We start from the raw sequence: 20,917 nt of genomic DNA on the forward strand, positions 1-20,917 counted from the left end.
GGAATAAGAGCAGTTTCTACCGCAAGGCATGGAATTCCATCCTACACACTATTTTGGAGGTGATGTACAGCTTTTTCTGGGAAATGAAGGAAGGAGAGGCAGCCGTCATGAGGGTGATCGCAGGTGCCATGACCAGGCACACAGTTGTGATTCTGGGAGACTGAATTAAACAAGCCAATTAGTTTGCAAGACATAAGTACAACAGTTTGTGGCATTGCGTGTAGATACTGAAAGCTGGCAGCAACGGTTGGGATAATCAGATTGGTACTTTGGTGCAGATCGTTTGGATCAATGATGTCTTGGAGGTACCGGCAACGAAGTTAGCCTTACTGAGGTTCGCTGGTTGGTTATTGTGAAGAAGAGGACAATGTTAGGGATTTATGCCAGTGAGACAATGAAAAGCTTTTCAATGCTTTATTGAGTTCATACATATTGAGTTTTGTACATGTCTGCCGCCAGTTTCGTCGTTTCTTTCTCTGTGGGAGGTTATGGATGTACTGCTGTAGTTGCCTGTGGCGTGTGAGGGTGTCCCAGTCTCGGGTGTGACGGATGGATCGTTGAAGCCGGTGGATGCACTTAGGAGTAGTACAGCAGTTAGAAGTAGCACGCAGTTTAAACTGGGCTCATAGAGTTGTCGGTGTACGTGGCTCGAGAAAGTGTACCGTGGAGGAACGGTTTATCTACAATATCCCTCATTGCACCGAGTAACTTTCTATCTGGGCGTATCTCGACTAAAGTGCGTAAATCGAATGCTTCCTGGGCCTCATCACACGTATGCCGAAAATGCGGATACTGATATAAGCGATCGCGGAACAGAAAATCACCTAAAACTAGTCAACAGTCGGGTGGGGTTCTACAGGGGTTATGCGAAACAACTTGCTCCTGCTGTAGCAGTAGCTTATCGTAGGTTACTAAAGCAGCGGAAGCTAGCCATCGACTGGTCACTCCCGTTTTCAAGAGAGACCGTTAGGCAATAACCCTAAGCATCTGTCCATGTCGCTGGTGTCAGTTCGTTGCAGAACTATGGGACAAGTTTTATGCTCACGTATTTTGGGGAACGTAAACTTCCCCTATAAAAATCAACGCAGATTACGTAAACACATACCTTGCGAGACTCAGCTCGCTCTGTTCCTCTGCGAGATCCGAGGCGCCGTAGGCAAAGGCGCTCAGGTCCACAGGTCGATGCCCTGTGGCTTGACTTCCAGGAGGCGTTTCATACAGTTCCGCACGGTCGTTTAGCTAGCAAAATACGAGCTTACCGAGTACGACCCAGGTTTGTACTGGATACAAGACTTTATCTTCACTGCAAAGACAACTCGGCACATAGTTCCCAAGGGAACAAAATCGACAAATGTAGTTTCTGGAGCACTCCTTGAGTGTAATTAGAGTAGCGGCCCTGTAACACAATGTACATTAGCGTTCTAGTGGATAACGTTGGAGGCTTCACAAGACTATTAGCGGACGATGGTGTTCTCTGTAGAGAGGCTGCGACGCCAGGAGACTGCAGCGAAACACAGAAAGAAGTGCAGAGGTCCGAAGATTGACGAAGGGGTGGGCACGTGATCCTCAGCGTAAATTTATTGTAAGTAAGCTGTTTAGGTTTTCTTATTGGTAACGCCGAGTAGCGCTCTGCATACAGCACAGCCAGTGATTTTCATACAGTCTGTGGCTAGTTTGCATTGTTGTCTACCATTGTAGTGTTGGGCAGCTGGATGTTAACAGCGCGTAGCGTTGAGCAGTTGGAGGTGAGCCGCCAGCAGTGGTGGATGTGGGGAGAGGAATGGCGGAGTTTTGAAATTTGTAAGACTGGATGTCATGAACTGCTATATATATTATGACTTTTGAACACTATTAAGGTAAATACATTGTTCTGTATCAAAATCTTTCATTTGCTAACAAACTATGCCTATCAGTACTTAGTGCCTTCAGTAGTTTGAATCTTTTACTTAGCTGGCAGTAGTGGCGCTCGCTGTATTACAGTAGATCGAGTAACGAAAATTTTTGTGAGGTAAGTGATTTGTGAAAGGTATAGGTTAATGTTAGTCAGGGCCATTCTTTTGTAAGGATTATTAAAAGTTAGATTGCGTTGCGCTAAAAAATAGTGTGTGCGCTTAAACTGAAAAATTGTACATGACTGACAAAGGGGACGTTTCAATATGTAACGCACTGCACACAGACAGGGGAAGAGCTCCACTACCATTCGATTGCACTGTACACGACGAACCACTGGAAACAACTACTACCGTAAGAAGAGTTGCAAGTAGATCATTTCGTTCTAAGTGGCCGAACTTGCCCATTTGGGGACTCTACGCCATTGACACCATATTTTTAGTTGAGGCAGCACTGGGCGTCTAGCATGTCAATGATAATCAAATGATGATAACGCAACAGCCAATGCCCAGGCAGATAAAATTTGCCACCCGGCTCGGATTCGAGTCTAGGACCGCTACGTGGCAGGATTGATTACACGAAGCATTATTTGATGTTTCATCGAGGTTCATTGTGAATGAATTAAATTTCCTTATGAATTCCTCACTTTTCGTCACGCAATCGTTTACTCGACAGGAGAGCGCGAAGGAGGTGTGAAACGCCCTGTAAACCCGCAGCACAGGACAGCCACTAATTTTGGCCCCTTTCCACAATTCCAACTATCTGTCAGTTACACTCGAACCCACATATAACTTTATTTATTTGACCAAACATTACATTACAAATTCTTGAACTTAGCTGAATACGCCGCACTATCTTATGCCTGATAACATAGGGCACAACCACTTTAAATTTTGAGTACACTTTTTTTTTAATTAGACGCCAAAAGGAATATTCAGAAGGCAGAGGGCCTCACGTTAAGTAAGATTTTTGGGCCTCCAGCCAAATTATAGAACTAACACCTTGTAACCTCCCAACAGTTTCAATAATTATAACAGTCACATTTTATTGCGAGGTTACGGAAATAATCTGTTGGGAGGTTGCACTAAATGTGAATAACTCTCAATAAAATTGTGACTCAATTATTGAAAGGTTATATATAACTGACTGTAAATCTAAACTGGTAAATCTGGACGTCAGCAATGGTGTGTCATGGCCCTGAAAAGTCATTCTGAATAAACTGAAAATTCTTACCTCAGTTATGTCGCCGGATAACGCGTATATATGTGCCCCTATAAGAAATTTTACTAGCACAGCCCAGTGCAATGCTGGCCGCTAGATTTGTCATGTATTAAAAGAAACAACTGACTTTTCTTTGCATAATCGGGATGACTAGTAAAGTCTTTAAATTTTGACAATTTTTCCTACCCATAATCATTCATCTTAATAATAATATTTCTTATAAAATTAAATTCAAAGATCTTTTTAAAAACGTTTACACATGACTTGATATAGCAATAACACAAAATCAGTTTATTCATGGCAGTGCGCATTTGTAATTTGTGATTCTTGGTTTTACCTTATACTACGTCGCTCAGGCACCGCCATCGCTCTCCACGACTGGCCCAACCGCCCGACTGCGAGCACTACCACTACCACCACCACTACTGCTGCTGCTGACACTGCTCTGTGGTCTATTGTAGCTCACACGTCGCAGGCTGCCAGTGAGCAATCCATCGAAGTTACATCTGCTCAAGTGCGCTAATAATAAATTCCTTAGTCATGGACCTCTTAAAATTAAAAGTTTCTTGCTTGTCAGGTTGTAAAACTGCTGAATGCTCATGACTCAAAACACAAGTAAAATAATTTTCAGTATGCAGGAGGCCAAAGGCTTTGTCTTCAAACAATATGTTAATTAGGCTGAAGGTCCAAACAATTTAACACTTCAAAAGCCAGGAACTTTAATTTTAAAGCTGCTGAACGCCCATGACTTAACACCACTAAAAAGAATTCAACTTTATTTGTATGGCTCATAGCCGATGGTTCTGAATTACACACAACAGAAAATAAGAAAGGGAGTGCAGCTAATGGTGCACAGGCAGTCGACCCAACCATTCCCGATCAGATGACAACCCAACCAACAGACAGTCAGCGGACCCACCGACGAGGTAACTTGCGCTCCACTCGACCAGCACACAACCGGGACATCAGTGCAAATGTAAAAGGCATGGACGCCCTCAACCAGGCATACATTAAGCTGTCGAACTACACACTGTGCTGGACAGCGACAACACGGTGAGGAAAGGACACTAACTGTATTTGGTTCTTTGCAACTGAAGTGCACCAGCCGAATTTTCTGCCTTGTGATCATTGCCTGAACTTACGTCAATGGCCAGGACAGGTAACCGGAACGTTAGACTCCACCGGACAGTGTTCACGTTGACGGAGGGGTAGCCACACATATTGTTGATCGTGGCAGTGTTCCTAAAGCCAACAACGAGAACCAAACGGCACAATGCGAACAGTCTTGACTTGCCGGTAAATTAAAAAGAAACTCAATTTTCGTGTCTAGGGTCGGTGAGGCACGGACCTCGTAGCAATGGGCACAGCCCCAGACACTCCGACGCTGCGTAGAGGCCGCCAGCAGGCCCAGCCAAACTAAGCCCCGCGGAGATTTCCACGCTAACCAACCGACTGCTACACATCAGCACAGACAAAGCGCAAAAAAAAAAGTGTGTACCTTGTTATGTCGACTGCTCAGTTCCCCGAACACTTGCACGAAGGACTAGAGAATAATAACGGCAGCGACAAGGACGAATCACCACGAGTCGGCACACGCAGGCACCCCATGAGCGGTCGCCGGCCATCATACAAGTCGTCCGACATGACGACCGACCGACGACCAAACACGGTGGTCCGCACTCAGGTGGTACGTGTCGGCAACCGTCGTGCGAGTCACGGCTGTCCGGACCTCACTGCTGCCGTGCCCCGACTGAACTTGTGCTACGTCCGAAGTCAAACACTGCCAGGTCTGAACTGCACAGCTAGTGTCTCCCAACTCACTGACAGATCCGAACTGACTCTGCTGACTGATCACACGACAACCGGGAAGTAACAGCAAAGATAATACGCCTGGGCTTATATCGATAAGCACCACTGCTGCCGCTCACGGGCAGGCAAAGCAGCCACACCACTCACCCCCCCCCCCCCCCCCTGCGGGTCCGGGGGTTAGAATAGGCCCGAGGTATTCCTGCCTGTCGTAAGAGGCGACTAAAAGGAGTCCCTCCCCCTCAAGGGGGTAGTTAGCGCCTGCGTCCGGAGACGGGCGGTTTCACGACCTATATTTGCGTTCATTTTGGTTTTACACTTCTTCTGGTTTCTTCCTTGCTTTGGTTGGTTCCTTTCTTTGTTCTTCTCCATCTCACTGTCTTACTTACTCTTCTCCTTGCCTTCTCCTCCTTCTCTGGTCTCCGCTTCGGCGTTTGAGACAGCCTGTCCTTTCTTTCCCTCTTCTTCCTTACTTCCTGCCTGTGCGTGCCTGAAGGCCGACCCACGCATTCGCACGCGTAGCCGGTGATGGGGTAACGCGTAATTCCCTGCCCTGGGTAGACAAGTAAGGCACGCACGTACCCCCTGGTAAAGGCCAGGCCCAAGTAGGGGTGATTGCCTGACCTGACACCTTCCGACCATGCTGATTGTTCACACCTCAGGTCACACCTCTCGAGAAACCGATGGAGGGACCAATCACCTAAGGCGGGAGTGCCCTCTGAGAGGGTCCCCACAAGGAAGGAGCGCGCCATCGGAGACGCTGGCAATCATGGGGGATTCCTCTGCAATGGATTTCTCTTCTTCTCTCTCGACTTCTGCCCACAAACGGAAACTTAACCAGCCACCAGTGTCAAAAGTACTACCGCCTGCCCCACAGTTCCTCGTAGTTTCTCGATCTGAGGACGGAAAGGATTTTTCCTCTGTCAACCCTTTCGTTATCCAGAAGGGCGTAGATGCCATAGCCGGATCTGTCAAGTCTTGTACCAGGTTGCGTAATGGTACCTTGTTACTAGAAACTGAGAGCGACTTTCAGGCACAAAAGCTGCTTCGTGCCACACTCCTGTACACGTTCCCTGTCCGGGTGGACGCTCACCGCACTTTGAATTCGTCTCGTGGAGTGGTCTATAGTAGATCACTCGACGGATTGACTGACGAGGTGATTCAGTCTTTCCTCGCTGAGCAGGGCGTGACGGCTGTCCATAGGGTCATGAAAAAGGTCAACAATGACCTCGTACCGACCCGGACACTTTTCTTGACCTTTGATAGTGTTCAGCTGCCGCCGCGCATCAAGGCGGGCTACGAGGTTATTTCTGTTCGCCCTTATGTCCCGACACCTACGCGCTGCTACCAGTGTCAGCGTTTCAATCACACTCACCAGTCTTGTTCCAATGCGGCTAAATGTGTCACTTGTGGCATGGATGCCCATGAGGGTGACTGTCCACCTCCGTCTCCTCGTTGTGTCAACTGTCGCGGTGACCATGCAGCGTCCTCCCGCGTCTGTCCCGTCTACAAGGAAGAACGCTGTATCCAAGAAATTCGGGTAAAAGAGAGAGTCTCCACCTCGGGCTTCCTACTAGCGAATAGCTTGCGAGCAGCCACGTTGCTCCCAGCGGGGAAGTACAGTACAGTACTGTCCTCGCCTCTCCTCGGACTACCAGGTGGCGGCACAGACATGCGATCTGACCTTCAGCACTACGGTCGTCCGTTCGGCCAGTGCTAAGATCGCCGGGTCGACGTCTCCTCTTCCCCCGTCGCCCCTCCGACACAAGCACTTTTATCAGCTTCTGCCAGGACGAAGACACAGAAGTCAGAAGCACGGGCCTTCAAGAAAGAACCGTCTCGTGCACACCTTCTACGTACCTCGAACCCTCAGCCATCGACCAATTCTTCCACAAAACGACCTTCCAAGAAGGCTCATAGGAAGCACAGTTATCCTTCTCCGCCACGGCGCATTTCTTCTACTGCGCCCCCCCAGCGGTTGCCGCCCCAGGCTGTCATCCGTTTCGCCTGGCAGCACCGCTGGTAGCCGAACATCTGGCCGTTCACCAGCGCAGGATGCTCCCCCTCCCGGCCATCTTCACAAGATGGCCGATGAACTTATAGAACAAATGTGAAACGTCCCCTTAGAAAAATTTATACAAGACTGTGCTTAAACTGACACACAATATTTTTAGCGCAACGCAATCTGATTTTCAATAATCCCTACAAAAGAATGGCCCTGACTAACATTAACCTATACGTTTCACAAATCACTTACCTCACAAAAATCTTCGTTACCCAAGCTACTGCTATACCGCGAGCGCCACTACTGCCAGCTAAATAAAAGATTCAAACTACGGAAGGCACTAAATACTGATAGGTATAGTTAGCAAATGAAAGATTTTAATGGAGAACAAACAATGTATTTACCTTAGTACTCAGAATATATTCTATCAGTTTATGACACCAATTCTTACAAATTTCAAAACTCCGCCATCTCTCTACCCTCGTCCACCACTGCTGGCGGCTCACTTCCAACTGCGCAGCGCTACGCACTGTTTGCATTGTTGTCTGCCATTGTAATGTCTGGCAGCGGCAGCTGGATGCTAACTAGCCACAGACAGCGCTCTGTATGAAAAATCACTGGCTGTGCTGTGCGCAATGTGGCGTTACCAATAAGAAAACCTAAACAGCCTACTTACAAATGGACGATGACTATCCGCCTCCTACTAGCGGCGGCAGTGCTCGATCGAAGCCGGGCCCTCAGCGGCCTTCGAGATGACCCCTTCTTGCATCTTCTTCTTCTCACGGTGGCACTTTTTCACTGGAATATTCGCAGCACTCGTTCCAACCGAGAGGACTTGAAATTGCTGCTCCGCTCGCACCGTCAGCTCGTCGTAGCCCTCCAGGAAACGAAGCTACGCCCTTGCGATCAAATTGCCTTGGCACACTACACCTCTGAGCGTTTTGACTTACCCCCTGTGGCAGGTATTCCGGCTCATGGAGGGGTTATGTTGCTGGTCCGGGATGATATCTACTATGATCCCATCACATTGCACACCGGCCTGCAGGCAGTTGCCGTCCGAATTACTCTCCCCACTTTTACATTTTCCATTTGTACCGTTTATACTCCAATAATTTGCAGCATGTCTGCCCTGGTAACAGCATACGACGATGCTCAGCTCCCTGCACCATTTTTGTTAACTGGAGACTTCAATGCTCACCATCCTCTTTGCTAACAGGGAGTCCCTCGGACAGGATGCTGGAGAGCCCTAGACGTTTTCAACCAGCTCAATCTAGTCTGAAAGGAAAGTAAGGGCGCCAGTATTAAGGCAGACACCTCTCACACCTATTACCATTTGGACCTCTCTGTCTGTACTACGCAACTTGCACGCCGGTTTGAGTGGTATGCGCTTTTTTACATATTCGAGCGACCACTTCCCGTGTGTTATCCATCTCCTGCATCATACCCCCTCTCCGGGCTCAACTAGTTGGAACATCTCCAAAGCAGACTGGGGGCTCTTCACTTCCAGGGCGACCTTTCAGGATCAAACCTTCACAAGCTGCGATAGTCAGGCCGCACATCTCACGGAAGTCATTCTCAGTGCTGCTGAATATTCCATCCCTCACACTACTTCTTCTCCACGCCGCGTACCGGTCCCCTGGTGGACCGCAGCATGTAGAGACGCCTTACGTGCTCGTCGACGTGCTTTACGCATCTTTAAACGCCACCCTACAGTGGCGAATTGTATCAGTTATAAACGATTGCGTGCGCAGTGTCGTCGTATTTTTACAGAAAGCAAGAAAGCCAGCTGGGCTGCTTTCACAAGCACCTTCAACAGTTGACTCCTCCTCCTGTTGTCTGGTGAGTGGACCTTAGTGCCAGATAGCCGGCGTAGGCTACCCCAGTTTCTGGCTTGACGGTCGCGAATGACGTCCTTGTGGCCCCTGAGGATGTCTCCAATGCCTTCGGCCGCTTTTTCGCAGAGGTTTCGAGCTCCACACATTACCCCCCTGCCTTCCTCCCCCGAAAGCAGTCAGAGGAGGCTCGGCCACCTAATTTCCACTCCTCGAATTGTGAAAACTACAATGCCCCATTCACCATGCGGGAACTCAAAAATGCACTTGCCCGGTCACGGTCCTCCGCTCCGGGACCTGATTCTATTCATATTCAGATGCTGAAGAACCTTTCTCCTGTGGGTAAAGGTTTCCTTCTTCGTACTTATAATCGCATCCGGATTGAGGGACATGTTCCCGCATGCTGGCGCGAGTCTGTTGTTGTACCGATTCCTAAGCCGGGGAATGACAAGCACTTGCCTTCCAGTTATCGACCCATCTCGCTTACCAGCTGTGTCTGTAAGGTGATGGAGTGAATGGTTAACTCTCGTTTGGTTTGGCTGCTCGAATCTCGACGCCTACTTACCAATGTACAATGTGGATATCGTAGGCGCCGCTCTGCTGTTGACCATCTGGTTACCTTGTCGACCTACATAATGAATAACTTCTTGCGGAAGCGCCCAACGCGGCTGTGTTCTTTGATTTGGAGAAGGCTTACGACACCTGTTGGAGGGTGGGCATTCTCCACACCATGCATACATGGGGCCTTCGCGGTCGCCTCCCTCTTTTTATTCGTTCCTTTTTAATGGATCGACAGTTCAGGGTACTTGTGGGTTCTGTCCTGTCAGACACCTTTCGCCAGGAGAATGGGATGCCACAGGGCTCAGATATGAGCGTCGCTCTTTTCGCCATAGCGATCAATCCAATAATGGATTGCCTCCCAGATGATGTATCAGGCTCCCTTTTCGTGGACGATTTTGCCATCTATTGCAGCGCGGCGTACATGTTTCCTGGAGCGCTGTCTTCAGCGTCCTCTTGACCGTCTTTACTCCTGGAGTGTCGCCAATGGCTTCCGTTTTTCTGCCGATAAGACGGTCTGTATTAACTTCTGGCGCTACAAAGAGTTTCTCCCACCGTCCTTACGACTCGGCCCCGTTGCTCTCCCATTCGTGGAGACAACAATTTTTAGGTCTTACATTTGACAGGAAACTTAGCTGGTCTCCACATGTGTCATATTTGGCTGCCCGTTGTACCCGTTCTCTTAATGTCCTCCGTGTTCTCAGTGGCACGTCGTGGGGAGCGGATCGAACCGTCCTACTTCTCCTATATCGGTCGATCGTCCGCTCCAAGCTGGATTATGGAAACTTCGTATACTCCTCTGCACGGCCGTCCATCTTACGCCGCCTCAACTCCATACAACTTTGGTGTTTACGTCTTGCGAACGGAGCGTTTTATACTAGTCCCGTCGAGAGTCTTCATGTTGAAGCCGGTGAGTTGCCACTGACGGGCGCGATATACTGCTTTGTCGTTATGCCTGTCGGCTACTGTCAATGCCCGACCACCCATCGTATCGTTCCTTTTTTGACGACTCTCTCGACCGTCAATACGGGTTGCATGTCTCCGCCTTGTTACCCCCTGGTGTTCGCTTTCGTCGCCTCCTTCAACACCTTGATTTTTCACTCCTTGCAACCTTTACAGTGGGCGAGAGCCGCATGTCACCTTGGCTCCAGGCTCAGGTTCGCGTTCACCTTGACCTCAGCTCGCTCCCAAAGGAGGTTACCCCCGGTTCAGTATACCAATCCCGTTTTGTCAAACTTCGTTCGAAGTTCATTAATATGACCTTAATTTATGCAGATGGCTCTGAGACCAATGACGGGGTCGGGTGTTCTTTTATTGTCGGTGCACAAAGTTTCAGATACCGGCTACATGGCCATTGTTCGGTCTTCACAGCTGAGCTTTTTGCTGTCTACCAGGCTGTTCTTTACATCTGCCACCACCAACATTCTGCTTATGTCATCTGCTCCGATTCCCTGAGCGCCATCCAGAGCCTCAGTGATCCGTATCCGGTTCACCCTTTCGTGATCCAACGCTCTCTTCAGCAGGTGGTGGACGGTGGGGCTCCAGTTAGCTTTATGTGGGTTCCTGGCCATGTCGGTATCCCTGGGAACGAAGCTGCAGATGCCGCGGCCAAGGCTGCGGTCCTCCAGCCTCGGACGGCTTCTTGTTGTGTCCCTTCATCAGATTGTAGCACGATCATTTGTCGGCGCATTTTATCGCTGTGGCATGCCGATTGGGCTGCACTTAGGGACAACAAGCTTCGGGCCTTGAAACCTTTTCCCGCAGCTTGGACGTCCTCCTCACGTCCTCCTCACGTCCTCCTCACGTCCTCCTCACGTCCTTCTCGGCGGGAGGAGGTCGTTTTGGCCCGGCTACGAATTGGACACTGCCGGTTCAGCCATCGCCATCTGCTGACGTCAGCGTCGGCGCCGTTCTGTCCATGTGGGCAATTGCTGACGGTCCGCCACATTTTAACGTCCTGTCCGGATTTTACTACACTGCGTCCTGATCTTGGCATCCAGAGTACATGGCAGGCCATTTTAGCGGATGACCCAGGAGCTGCTGCTCGCGTTCTTCGTTTTATCAACTAGACACACCTGTCTAAAAGACGTATTGACAGGCATGGGATTAAAAAACTACAGCATAAGCAAACGTCCTTATAGTGTTGTCCCTTTTAGTTGCTGTTTTAACCTTGTGCCTCGCGGTACATTCCTAAATTAGTCAGGGCGCTAATGACCATTGTAGTTGTGCGCCCTAAAACCACAAAAAAAGCAGCCACTCAGTTTCAATTACTGGTGTCACTAACGTAAAGAGGTGGTAGTACAGTAAAAACAGGATGTCAAATGAGATATGGCACCACCTTGAGCCGTGCATGGCTCGTGCTCTTAACATGTTAAAGCCTCTCGTACAGCATCCGGCACTGGCATTTGTTCGTTTATCACAGAGATCGAAACTTTCAAAATTTCGAGACCTTGCGCTAGAAAGAGAGTCGGACGGTATAATACTTTTCCCACAAACATCTCACGGAATGACCATGAAGAAACGGTTAGAAGTATTAAATTTGGTTTAAAGCTTTACCGACGGTAATTTTTCCCACGCGCCGTTCGTGAATGCAATAAGAAATCGTGGGTAAAGAAATACCGTGCGACACACACTGAAGGGTGCCATGCGGTGTGCAGACGTGAATATACAGGGTGACAGTTACTGAACTATATGAAATAAAGTCGTCATAACTTCTGAACGGTTTGCGGTAGGATGTTCGAACTGCACGGTTGGCCGCGGACCATGATGGTATTCAGTACGCGCTCTATGGTTTGATTTAGTGACGAAGCCCACTTTCGTCGGAATACGTCCGTCAACAAGAAAAATTGCCGCATTTAGCGGACTGAGGATCTGCATTTTGCGATCTAGAAGTCTCGTGAGTGTGTGGTAGTCACCGTGCCATCAGTCACGGAATAATCGGTGCGATATTCCTTGAACACCAATGTCCATCTTCCGAATGCTTCACGTACCGTTTGATTTCCTCCCCATTATCCAAAGTGGCTCTAATTTCGACCAGATGTGGTTCTTGCAAGGCGGTGCTCGACCCCATCGAAGCAGGAGGGTGTTTGATGTCCTGGAGGAGCACTTTGGGAACCGCATTCTGGCTCCGGGGTCCCCTGAGGCCACTGGGATGGACTTCGATTGGCTGCCATGTTCTCTCGATCTGAAGACAAGCGACTTGTTTTTGTGGGGGTTCATTAAAGAGAAGGTGTACAGCATTAACTCTGATTCTGTCGATAATCATCTGAATGGTTGTTTTCAGCTCATAAATGGTTTCTATGTTCCGACACTTCAGAGGGTCATGCACAATTTCGCTATTCGTGTGCGCCATAGCATGGCCAATGATGGCAAGCAAATTGAACATGTCATAATCTAAGTCCGAATATCTGCAGTGACGCTTACATGTTGAATGAAGTGTGTGGACACCGCAGTTTGTAACTAATGTACATTTTTTAAAATATAGTTCAATAATTTTTTCCCTGTAGATTTTACTGCTATCGTATGAATTTGGGGGCGTGGGAAAGTCCGCCTAGGATGTTATACAGCGTTATTTTGTCGTTCCTGTCGCGTCAGTTTGTCAAGGACGTCACTGAACCTCATGTTGGGTCGTATGGCTGAAATGCTGAGCCACAGACCGACCTACAGTGATTAACCAAAACAGTATGACCACCGGCATAATACCTTGCTTGTCCATTGTTGGAACGAAATACGTCACTGATCGTGCGGATCGATGATACGCACAGAGTCCAGACACATCACAAAACTTTAAAACCCTAGACACATACGTCTCGTCATTAGCTAAACCACAGGGCAGATCCCCACCAACTTGTAATTCTGGCCTTGCATCACGGTATAAAACGCAGTCTGTTAAAATGTGGCGGACAGAGATGTGCACACCACAAGCTTCATAAAACGGGGGATCCTCCCGCTGTAATAGGAAGCTATGTGTGAGAGGACAGTACCCAATCCGAAGACGCGTGAGGGTCACTTCCTCCCGCCTGAGCAACCGGCAGGAGGAACGCCACGGCAGAGTTCTCAACTCCACCAACCGCAGTTTATTGGCCGTCACCGCCAGGCCATTCTTTCTCCCACAACTCCATGCACTTCTTGTGGAGTGCAGAAATGACGGAGGCAAGGCTCCGAACCCCACGTTCTGTGAAGAGTGGCACTACCACTAGGCGCTGCATGGCTGGACATGGACGTCTTTCCTTGGATGCTCACGTCTAGAATGCGAAAATTCGGCCAGCTTCCCCATTTTCAAGGTACTCGTTAACAGGTTGTGCGTAATAACAATCAGCGCTTTGTCAAAGTCTCTTATCTCGATGGGTTTCCCCGTTTGTAGCCCATAGCTGGGACGATTACCCGACCGTGTCTGCTCCGCTTACATGCTTTTGTTACCGCGTCACGTGTTCGCAACACCACCGGGCGACATCCGACGTCGCCGTGGGCGGTGGTCATAATATTTCTGCTGTTCAGTGTAGTCATACGGGTGGCTCTTCTCCTTTCAGTTGCTGTTGACTGGTGCCAGGGACGAGCGGACAGACGTGGCAGCAGTTCGCCCCCACAGTGGCTGCTGGCTGGATCGGGCGCCACGTCCTATGCCGCCACGGTTTCTGGGGCGGCTTTTGAATGCTGTCGGTCCGTAGGCCGCTTGCCTACAAGACTCTACAGAAATGCCCAGGACGGAGCCCGCTTCCATTAGCCAGCCTGCTTCACACTTTGTCTTATATCTTTTCTTTCTCTCGAAGGTACGCTGCTGGCTAGCGCCGGCCACAGCGATCTTCAAGAAAGTCTGTAATTTCGCGGTACTGCCTGTGACGTTCCGCCACTGATGACGCACGCGTTGTCAGTCTTGTGTACCTTTCGCGTGCCGTTAAGCGCGTGCTAATTGGACACCCCGTAATGCAAACCGTGTCGCCATCACAGCTAACTTTGTACACTCTGCTGCAGCTTACTTTCTGCGTCTTTCGAGACTACCACATCTCCGATCTCGTTGATGCTTCTGTATGGGTCCTCGCGGGGGTTGCGTTTTGCCGCTCCTTCACTAGCAGCCTCCTGTTACGGTAGAAGGCCGATGTGCTTGTGTTCCGTCTCCTCCTTCGTTTTGGATTCATTTTGTGATACCGTGTTGGTAGGTATCGTTCTGTTACCGTCGCCACTGACTCTAACAGTACATCACAGCCTCTCAACTTCCACGTTCGAGTGTACGTCATCACTCCGTGCCCTGTCGGTTAACGCGTGCAGGACGGCAGTGTCTCGTTCCAGGTGTGCCGCAGGTACTGGCAGGTTCCCTGTGCGCTCAGTGACCGAGTGGGCCATCAGGCTTTCCGTGTACTCCCAGTATCGCCAATTTCCGCCGTGGAGTGGATATCAGCGACGTGCTGGTTAAGGTGGTACGGAAACAGTGGCGCTTCACATTCACCATGTGCCCAGATGACAGAGGGGTTATCTGCTTACCGAAGCCGGTATTTCGGGTGCAGCATCTACATCTACATGGATACTCTGCAAAATAAATATTAAGTGCCTGGCAGAGGATTCATTGAACCACTTTCACAATTCTCTATTTTTGCAATCTCGAATATCGCGCGAAAAGAAAGAGCTCTTACGGAAAGATATAGGTGTTCAGATTTCCCTTATTTTATTGTGGTGATCGTTCCTCCCTATGTAGGTCGGTGTCAAAAAAAAATTTTCGTATTCGAAGGAGAAGGTTGGTGATTGGAATTTCGTGAGAAGAGTCCGTCGCAACGAAAAATGCCTTTCTTTTAATGATTTCCAACCCAAATCCTATATCATATCTGTAACACTCTCTCCCACATTTCGTGATAATACAAAACGTGGTGCCTTTCTTTGAACATGTAGCAGACCTATTAAGGAGACTACCTACACCACGCTTGTCAGTCCTCGTTTAGAATACTGCTGCGCGGTGTGGGATCCTTACCAGTTTGAACTTTTTCGATGTACTCCGTCAGTCCTAAGTGTCCTGCCAATAAAACGCTGCCTTTGGTTAGCCTTCCCCACAACATTTTCTGTGTGTTCCTTCCAATTTAACTTGTTCGTAATTATAATACCTAGTTATTTAGTTAAACTTCGGTTACACGATAAATCAGTCTAATCTAAAAGCCGTAAATTCGAGTGCCGTTTAGCACTCATTTGGATGACCTCACACTTTTCGTTATTTAGGGTCAATTGCCACTTTTAGCATCATTCAGATATTTTTTCTAAATCGTTTTGCAGTTTGCAGATGACGCTGTCGTTTATATACATAAGGAACACTAAAATAGAAGTGATTTCAGGCGTTCCCCAAGGTACTCAGACGATATTCCATAAGCACGCAATTTTACTCAGTTATGTGACTGACCTCTCTGAGAAGGAATCGCAAATCCACAGTTCGTAGTAATTCAGGGAAAGTCAAAGAGCCGCTTGTATGGTACAGTGTCAAAAGCCTTCCGGAAATCCAGGAATACGGAATCGATCTGAAATCCCTTGTCAATAGCACTCAGCACTTCATGCAAATTAAGAGCTAGTTGGATTTAGAAAACATCGTTCCTGTGAAACGCATGTTGACTGTGTATAAATAGAGATAATTCATAATGTTCGAACAAAATATAAGGTAACGGTCTATGTTCCAAAATTCTGCTGCATATCGACGTTAACGATATGGGCCTGTAACTTAGTGGATTACTCCTACTACCTTTCTCGAATATTGGTGTGACCTGTCCAACTTTCAAGTTTTTTGGGTACGGATCTTACGTCGAGCGAACGATTGTATGTAATTGCTGATGCATTAGCTTCATACTTAATAAAATCAAGTCTTGTGGTCCAGACTGTATAGCAATTAGGCTCCTTTCGGAGTTTAAGTGATTTGAGTTGCTTCGCTACTCCGAGTAAATTTACTTCTACGTTACTCATGTTGGCAGCTGTTCTCGATTCGAATTCTGGAATATTTACTTTTTCTTTTGTGAAGGCATTTCGGAAGGCAGTGCTGCCAAAGCAGATTTACTAAACACAGTCTTCGGTAAGGGCGCAAGGGAGTGCTGCTTGAGTTCAGCGACATTACTGCTGGTCCAGTGACGCGTTCAGATCTTTCTGGACAGTCGGACTCATGTGGCGTAGCTTCACCCTGCCAGTAAACACCCCACTGTGGTGGCTGACTCTCGTGACAACGGCCAAAACGTCTGTTCATAAACACAAAGTGGCGACACGGAAAAGTTTTGCTGAAAATGACGTCACAGACGATTGCGCAGCACAGTAAGCACCTATTTAGTCATTAATTCGAACAACACTTTTTTAGGGCACCATAACTCAACTTTGGTTTTACCTCTTTGTGTTTAATTTTCGTTGCTGTGATACTCCCTCCTTCCTTCCATGGAGTCGTTCCGTTTGCAGGCTTGTTTCTTTCCTAAAATCCTGTCCGTCGTGTTGCTTCTGTAAAAAGTATTCTTTTATCTATTGTGTCCATTCTAATTCCAGTAGTTTTCGTGTCTTTGTCAGTTTCGTGTGCCACGTGGGTTTGGATTTGTAGGTGTTTAACAGACTAATGAACGAGATCGTCAGTTTACTACTCTCCATTCGGTATGTGTTGTATGTCCATAAAACTGCAGTCTTGTTTCCCTAATTATCCTGCAAAGTTATAATATAGGTGCCTATTTAGATTTGTAAATAGGAAAGGTAACTGGTGTGTTTCCGTGTGAATACACATTAAAATGCATAACAAAAGCTTGTGTTTTAAGGATACTTCAAAACGCTTCAACTGATGCGACGAAAATTACGAACTGTAAACTTAGTTCACTGTTCTCATAGAGAACTAAACACTGAAAAGTATAGTTTAGCTGACAGCTGAGCGCCCTGTACAGCAGACTACTAAGCTACTCGCCACAGATAGTTACCTGATCATCTACATCTACATCCATACTCCGCAAGCCACCTGACGGTGTGTGGCAGATGGTACCCTGAGTACCTCTATCGGTTCTCCCTTCTATTCCAGTCTCGTACGTGGAAAGGAGTATTGTCGGTATGCTTCTGTGTGGGCTCTAATCTCTCTGATTTTATCCTCATGGTCTCTTCGCGAGATATACGTAGGAGGGAGCAATATACTGCTTGACGCTTCGGTGAAGGTATGTTCTCGAAACTTTAACAAAAGCCCGTACCGAGCTACTGAGCGTCTCTCCTGCAGAGTCTTCCACTGGAGTTTATCTATGATCTCCGTAACGCTTTCGCAATTACTAAATGATCCTGTAACGAAGCGCGCTGCTCTCCGTTGGATCTTCTCTATCTCTTCTATCAACCCTACCTGGTGCGGATCCCACACTGCTGAGCAGTATTCAAGCATTGGGCGAACAAGCGTACTGTAACCTACTTCCTTTGTTGTCGGATTGCATTTCCTTAGGATTCTTCCAATGAATCTCAGTCTGGCATCTGCTTTACCGACGATCAACTTTATATGATCATTCCATTTTTAAATCACTCCTAATGCGTACTCCCAGATAATTTATGGAATTAACTGCTTCCAGTTGCTGACCTGCTATTTTGTAGCTAAATGATAAGGGATCTATCTTTCTGTGTATTGGCAGCACATTACACTTGTCTACATTGAGATTCAATTGCCATTCCGTGTACCATGCGTCAATTCGCTGCAGATCCTCCTGCATTTCAGTACAATTTTCCATTGTTGCAACCTCTCGATACACCACAGCATCATCTGCAAAAAGCCTCACTGAACTTCCGATGTCATCCACCACAATCGAACTGGTATCCCATTAGGTCCAGCGGCCTTTCCTCTTTTGAGCGATTTTAATTGTTTCTCTATCCCTCTGTCGTCTATTTCGATATCTACCATTTTGTCAACTGTGCACTGTGCTTCCTTCTCTAGATTGCCGCAGTCTTCCTCTGTGAAACAGCTTTGGAAGAAGACATTTAGTATTTCGGCCTTTAGTCTGTCATCCTCTGTTTCAGTACGATTTTGGTCACAGAGTGTCTGGACATTTTGTTTTGATCCACCTACCGCTTTGACATAGGACCAAAATTTCTTAGGATTTTCTGCCAAGTCAGTACATAGAACTTTACTTTCGAATTCATTGAAAGCCTCTCGCATAGCCCTCCTCACACTACATTTCGCTTCGCGTAATTTTTGTCTTCAAGGCTTTGGCTATGTTTATGTTTGCTGTGAAGTTCCCTTTGCTTCCGCAGCAGTTTTCTAACTCGGGAAAGAGCCACCGTGGTACAACAACCATCTCTTAGGATCTTGCTTGGCACATACTCATCTAACGCATATTGTACGATGGTTTTGAACTTTGTCCGCTAATCCTCAACACTATCTGTACTTGAGACAAAACTTTTGTGTTGAGCCGTCAGGTACTCTTTTCTGTTTAGCAAAAGTGACAAAAAGCAGATTACAATCTTCCTACCTTTTTTAATATTTCTATTTACGGCTGAAATCATCGATGCAGTAACCGCTTTATGATCGCTGATTCCCTGTTCTGCATTAACTGATTCAAATAGTTCGGGTCTGTTTGTCACCAGAAGGTCTAATACGTTATCGCCACGAGTCGGTTCTCTGTTTAACTGCTCCAGGTAGTTTTCAGATAAAGCACTTAAAATCGGAGTTGGATTGAGCGAACTGTCAGAAGCTCTGAACAAACTACTCGAAATATTTTGCGATTTTTTTTTTTGGATTTCCCCACCATGTTATAGTTCTGGGTGGAGATTTTAATTTGCCGGATATAGACTGGGAGACTCAAACGTTCATAACGGTTGACAGGGACAAAGAATCCAGCGAAATATTTTTGTCAGTCAAGGCATCTGACTGTGCCTTCATTGTTTCGGCACCTTTCTTCTTTCCATATGCTTCCGACCTGTTTTGATTTCTTCCTCGGCGACTGTTGTTCTTGCAACCTCTGTATGATTGTTGTGCTGCTCGGGGTTCTCTGTGCTGCTGCCAGTCCCGGCTCCTTCATATTGTCCCTCATGATCTCGTCTGGCCACTTCACGCACCGCAGCGCGGCCGCGTGGACCATAACCACTCGCCATGGTAGTAAAGCTATCAAACGGAATCCTCTACAGCTCTGAGAAAGCACCCACCAAACAGCGATCTTTAATTAATGTTCCTATAAGAAAATACTATAACTGTGGATACTCCGGCTGGCGGATAATCTTGGTGAAAAGAGATATTGGTATCAGTTTAGCTTTTCCAAATGGAAGTACACGAATTCATGCTGCTAGGTTGTTGAGTTTTTCTCTTTGAGAACTGCAGTGTTTCACTCTGCAAAATCGGATTACTATTTTCATATCAATTTATCTGTTTTCAACATGAAACTGTCTGCTGCCCAATGTGGAAGCTAACGATACGATACTAGTGTAAGGAAATACATCGTGTCGGGTAAGAAGGAAACAGTTATGCACCGCCGCGGTACCAGTATGAAAGGGACACATAGGCAGAATGGAAGCTACATCTTCTCTGTCTCTCACGCCAACCAGTACTCGACACGCTTAAAACAATTAGGCCCTTCAGAAACGAATATGAAGTATATGTGCTAGGTATTCCAACAGATGGTGTCCAACAAGAACGACAGTTCAGTGGCCTTCAGCGAACAAACAAAAAATTGTTATTGGAAGTACTGCCCATGGGATAAGGAGGAATCCTGCAACGAGCTGAACGGACGAAGTAGACCTTTTGGCAGCGGCCGCTCACAAAACAGAACGTCAGCTCCAGGAAAACTGCCTCAGGAAATTGGCTGCAGAATGCGATGCACTCTGCCTGACTGACAGCTTCCGTACGTACTACGCGTCGCTTTACCAGGAGATTAAAAATCTGGCTAGAAAAAGACGCAAGGAACTGAGTCGCTCGGTTCTCATGTGGCATCAGGTCAACACATCCTTTCTTCAAAGAACAGGTGAGGAAGTACAACTTCTTGTCCTTATAATCTGCTTCGCCTGTACCATACATTTTGAAGAGGACTGAAGGATGGAGGAATATTGCTGAGAAACAGGTTCAAAGTGGTAAATACTTTTGCAAAAATTTTAAACCATTTTGAGCAAACTACTAGTGAAAAATAGTTGATTCTCCCGCATCTCACAGCTTTACTCGTTTGTGAAATGATAGGCAGTTCATCATGAAGCTGTCATTGTGATCTTTCAAAATTAAGTAACCTACTGCAAGAATTTCTAACTGTTTTATTGAAAAACAGTGCTCGCTATAAATTCACGTTTGCTGAATGTTTCGTTACATGTTTCTGCGTATGAAACATAGGTAACATACTAAATTATCCTTTAAACTTAGAAAGATATAGCTATCTATCACCATCTCAAGAAAATTGATTGTATGGAAGCGCTTCGTTCCAGGGTCGCGCGCTAGCGAAAAAATCCAGAATGAAATTTGTGTAACGTTTCTATATCTCAAACCGTTTATGAGATATGGGGAATAACATTCTGGCAACTGACAGTACGCAAAGACGAGAATATTTTGCCATGTGACTGTAGTAGCTTGGATATCGGATATTAGATTTTTCTAATAAAATAACACCATTTTTAAGGACCATAAATATCTCGAAAAACTCTTCTAGTTTCATAGAAACGGTAACAATTCTTG

General features: G+C 47.1%; 1 protein-coding gene across 1 annotated transcript in view; it reads right to left on the reverse strand.

Annotated features, from left to right (window-relative positions):
- LOC126278713 (glutamic acid-rich protein-like) overlaps nucleotides 1-19,346 on the reverse strand; it is a 101,548-nt gene extending 82,202 nt beyond the window's left edge. Inside the window, exon 1 of the mRNA XM_049978987.1 lies at nucleotides 19,185-19,346. Coding sequence (XP_049834944.1) covers nucleotides 19,185-19,346 — 162 coding nt within the window. The remainder of the gene's footprint in view (nucleotides 1-19,184) is intronic.
- Nucleotides 19,347-20,917: the final 1,571 nt, after the last annotated feature.

This window comes from Schistocerca gregaria, chromosome 6, assembly GCF_023897955.1.
Source record: "Schistocerca gregaria isolate iqSchGreg1 chromosome 6, iqSchGreg1.2, whole genome shotgun sequence".
Lineage (NCBI taxonomy): Eukaryota > Metazoa > Arthropoda > Insecta > Orthoptera > Acrididae > Schistocerca > Schistocerca gregaria.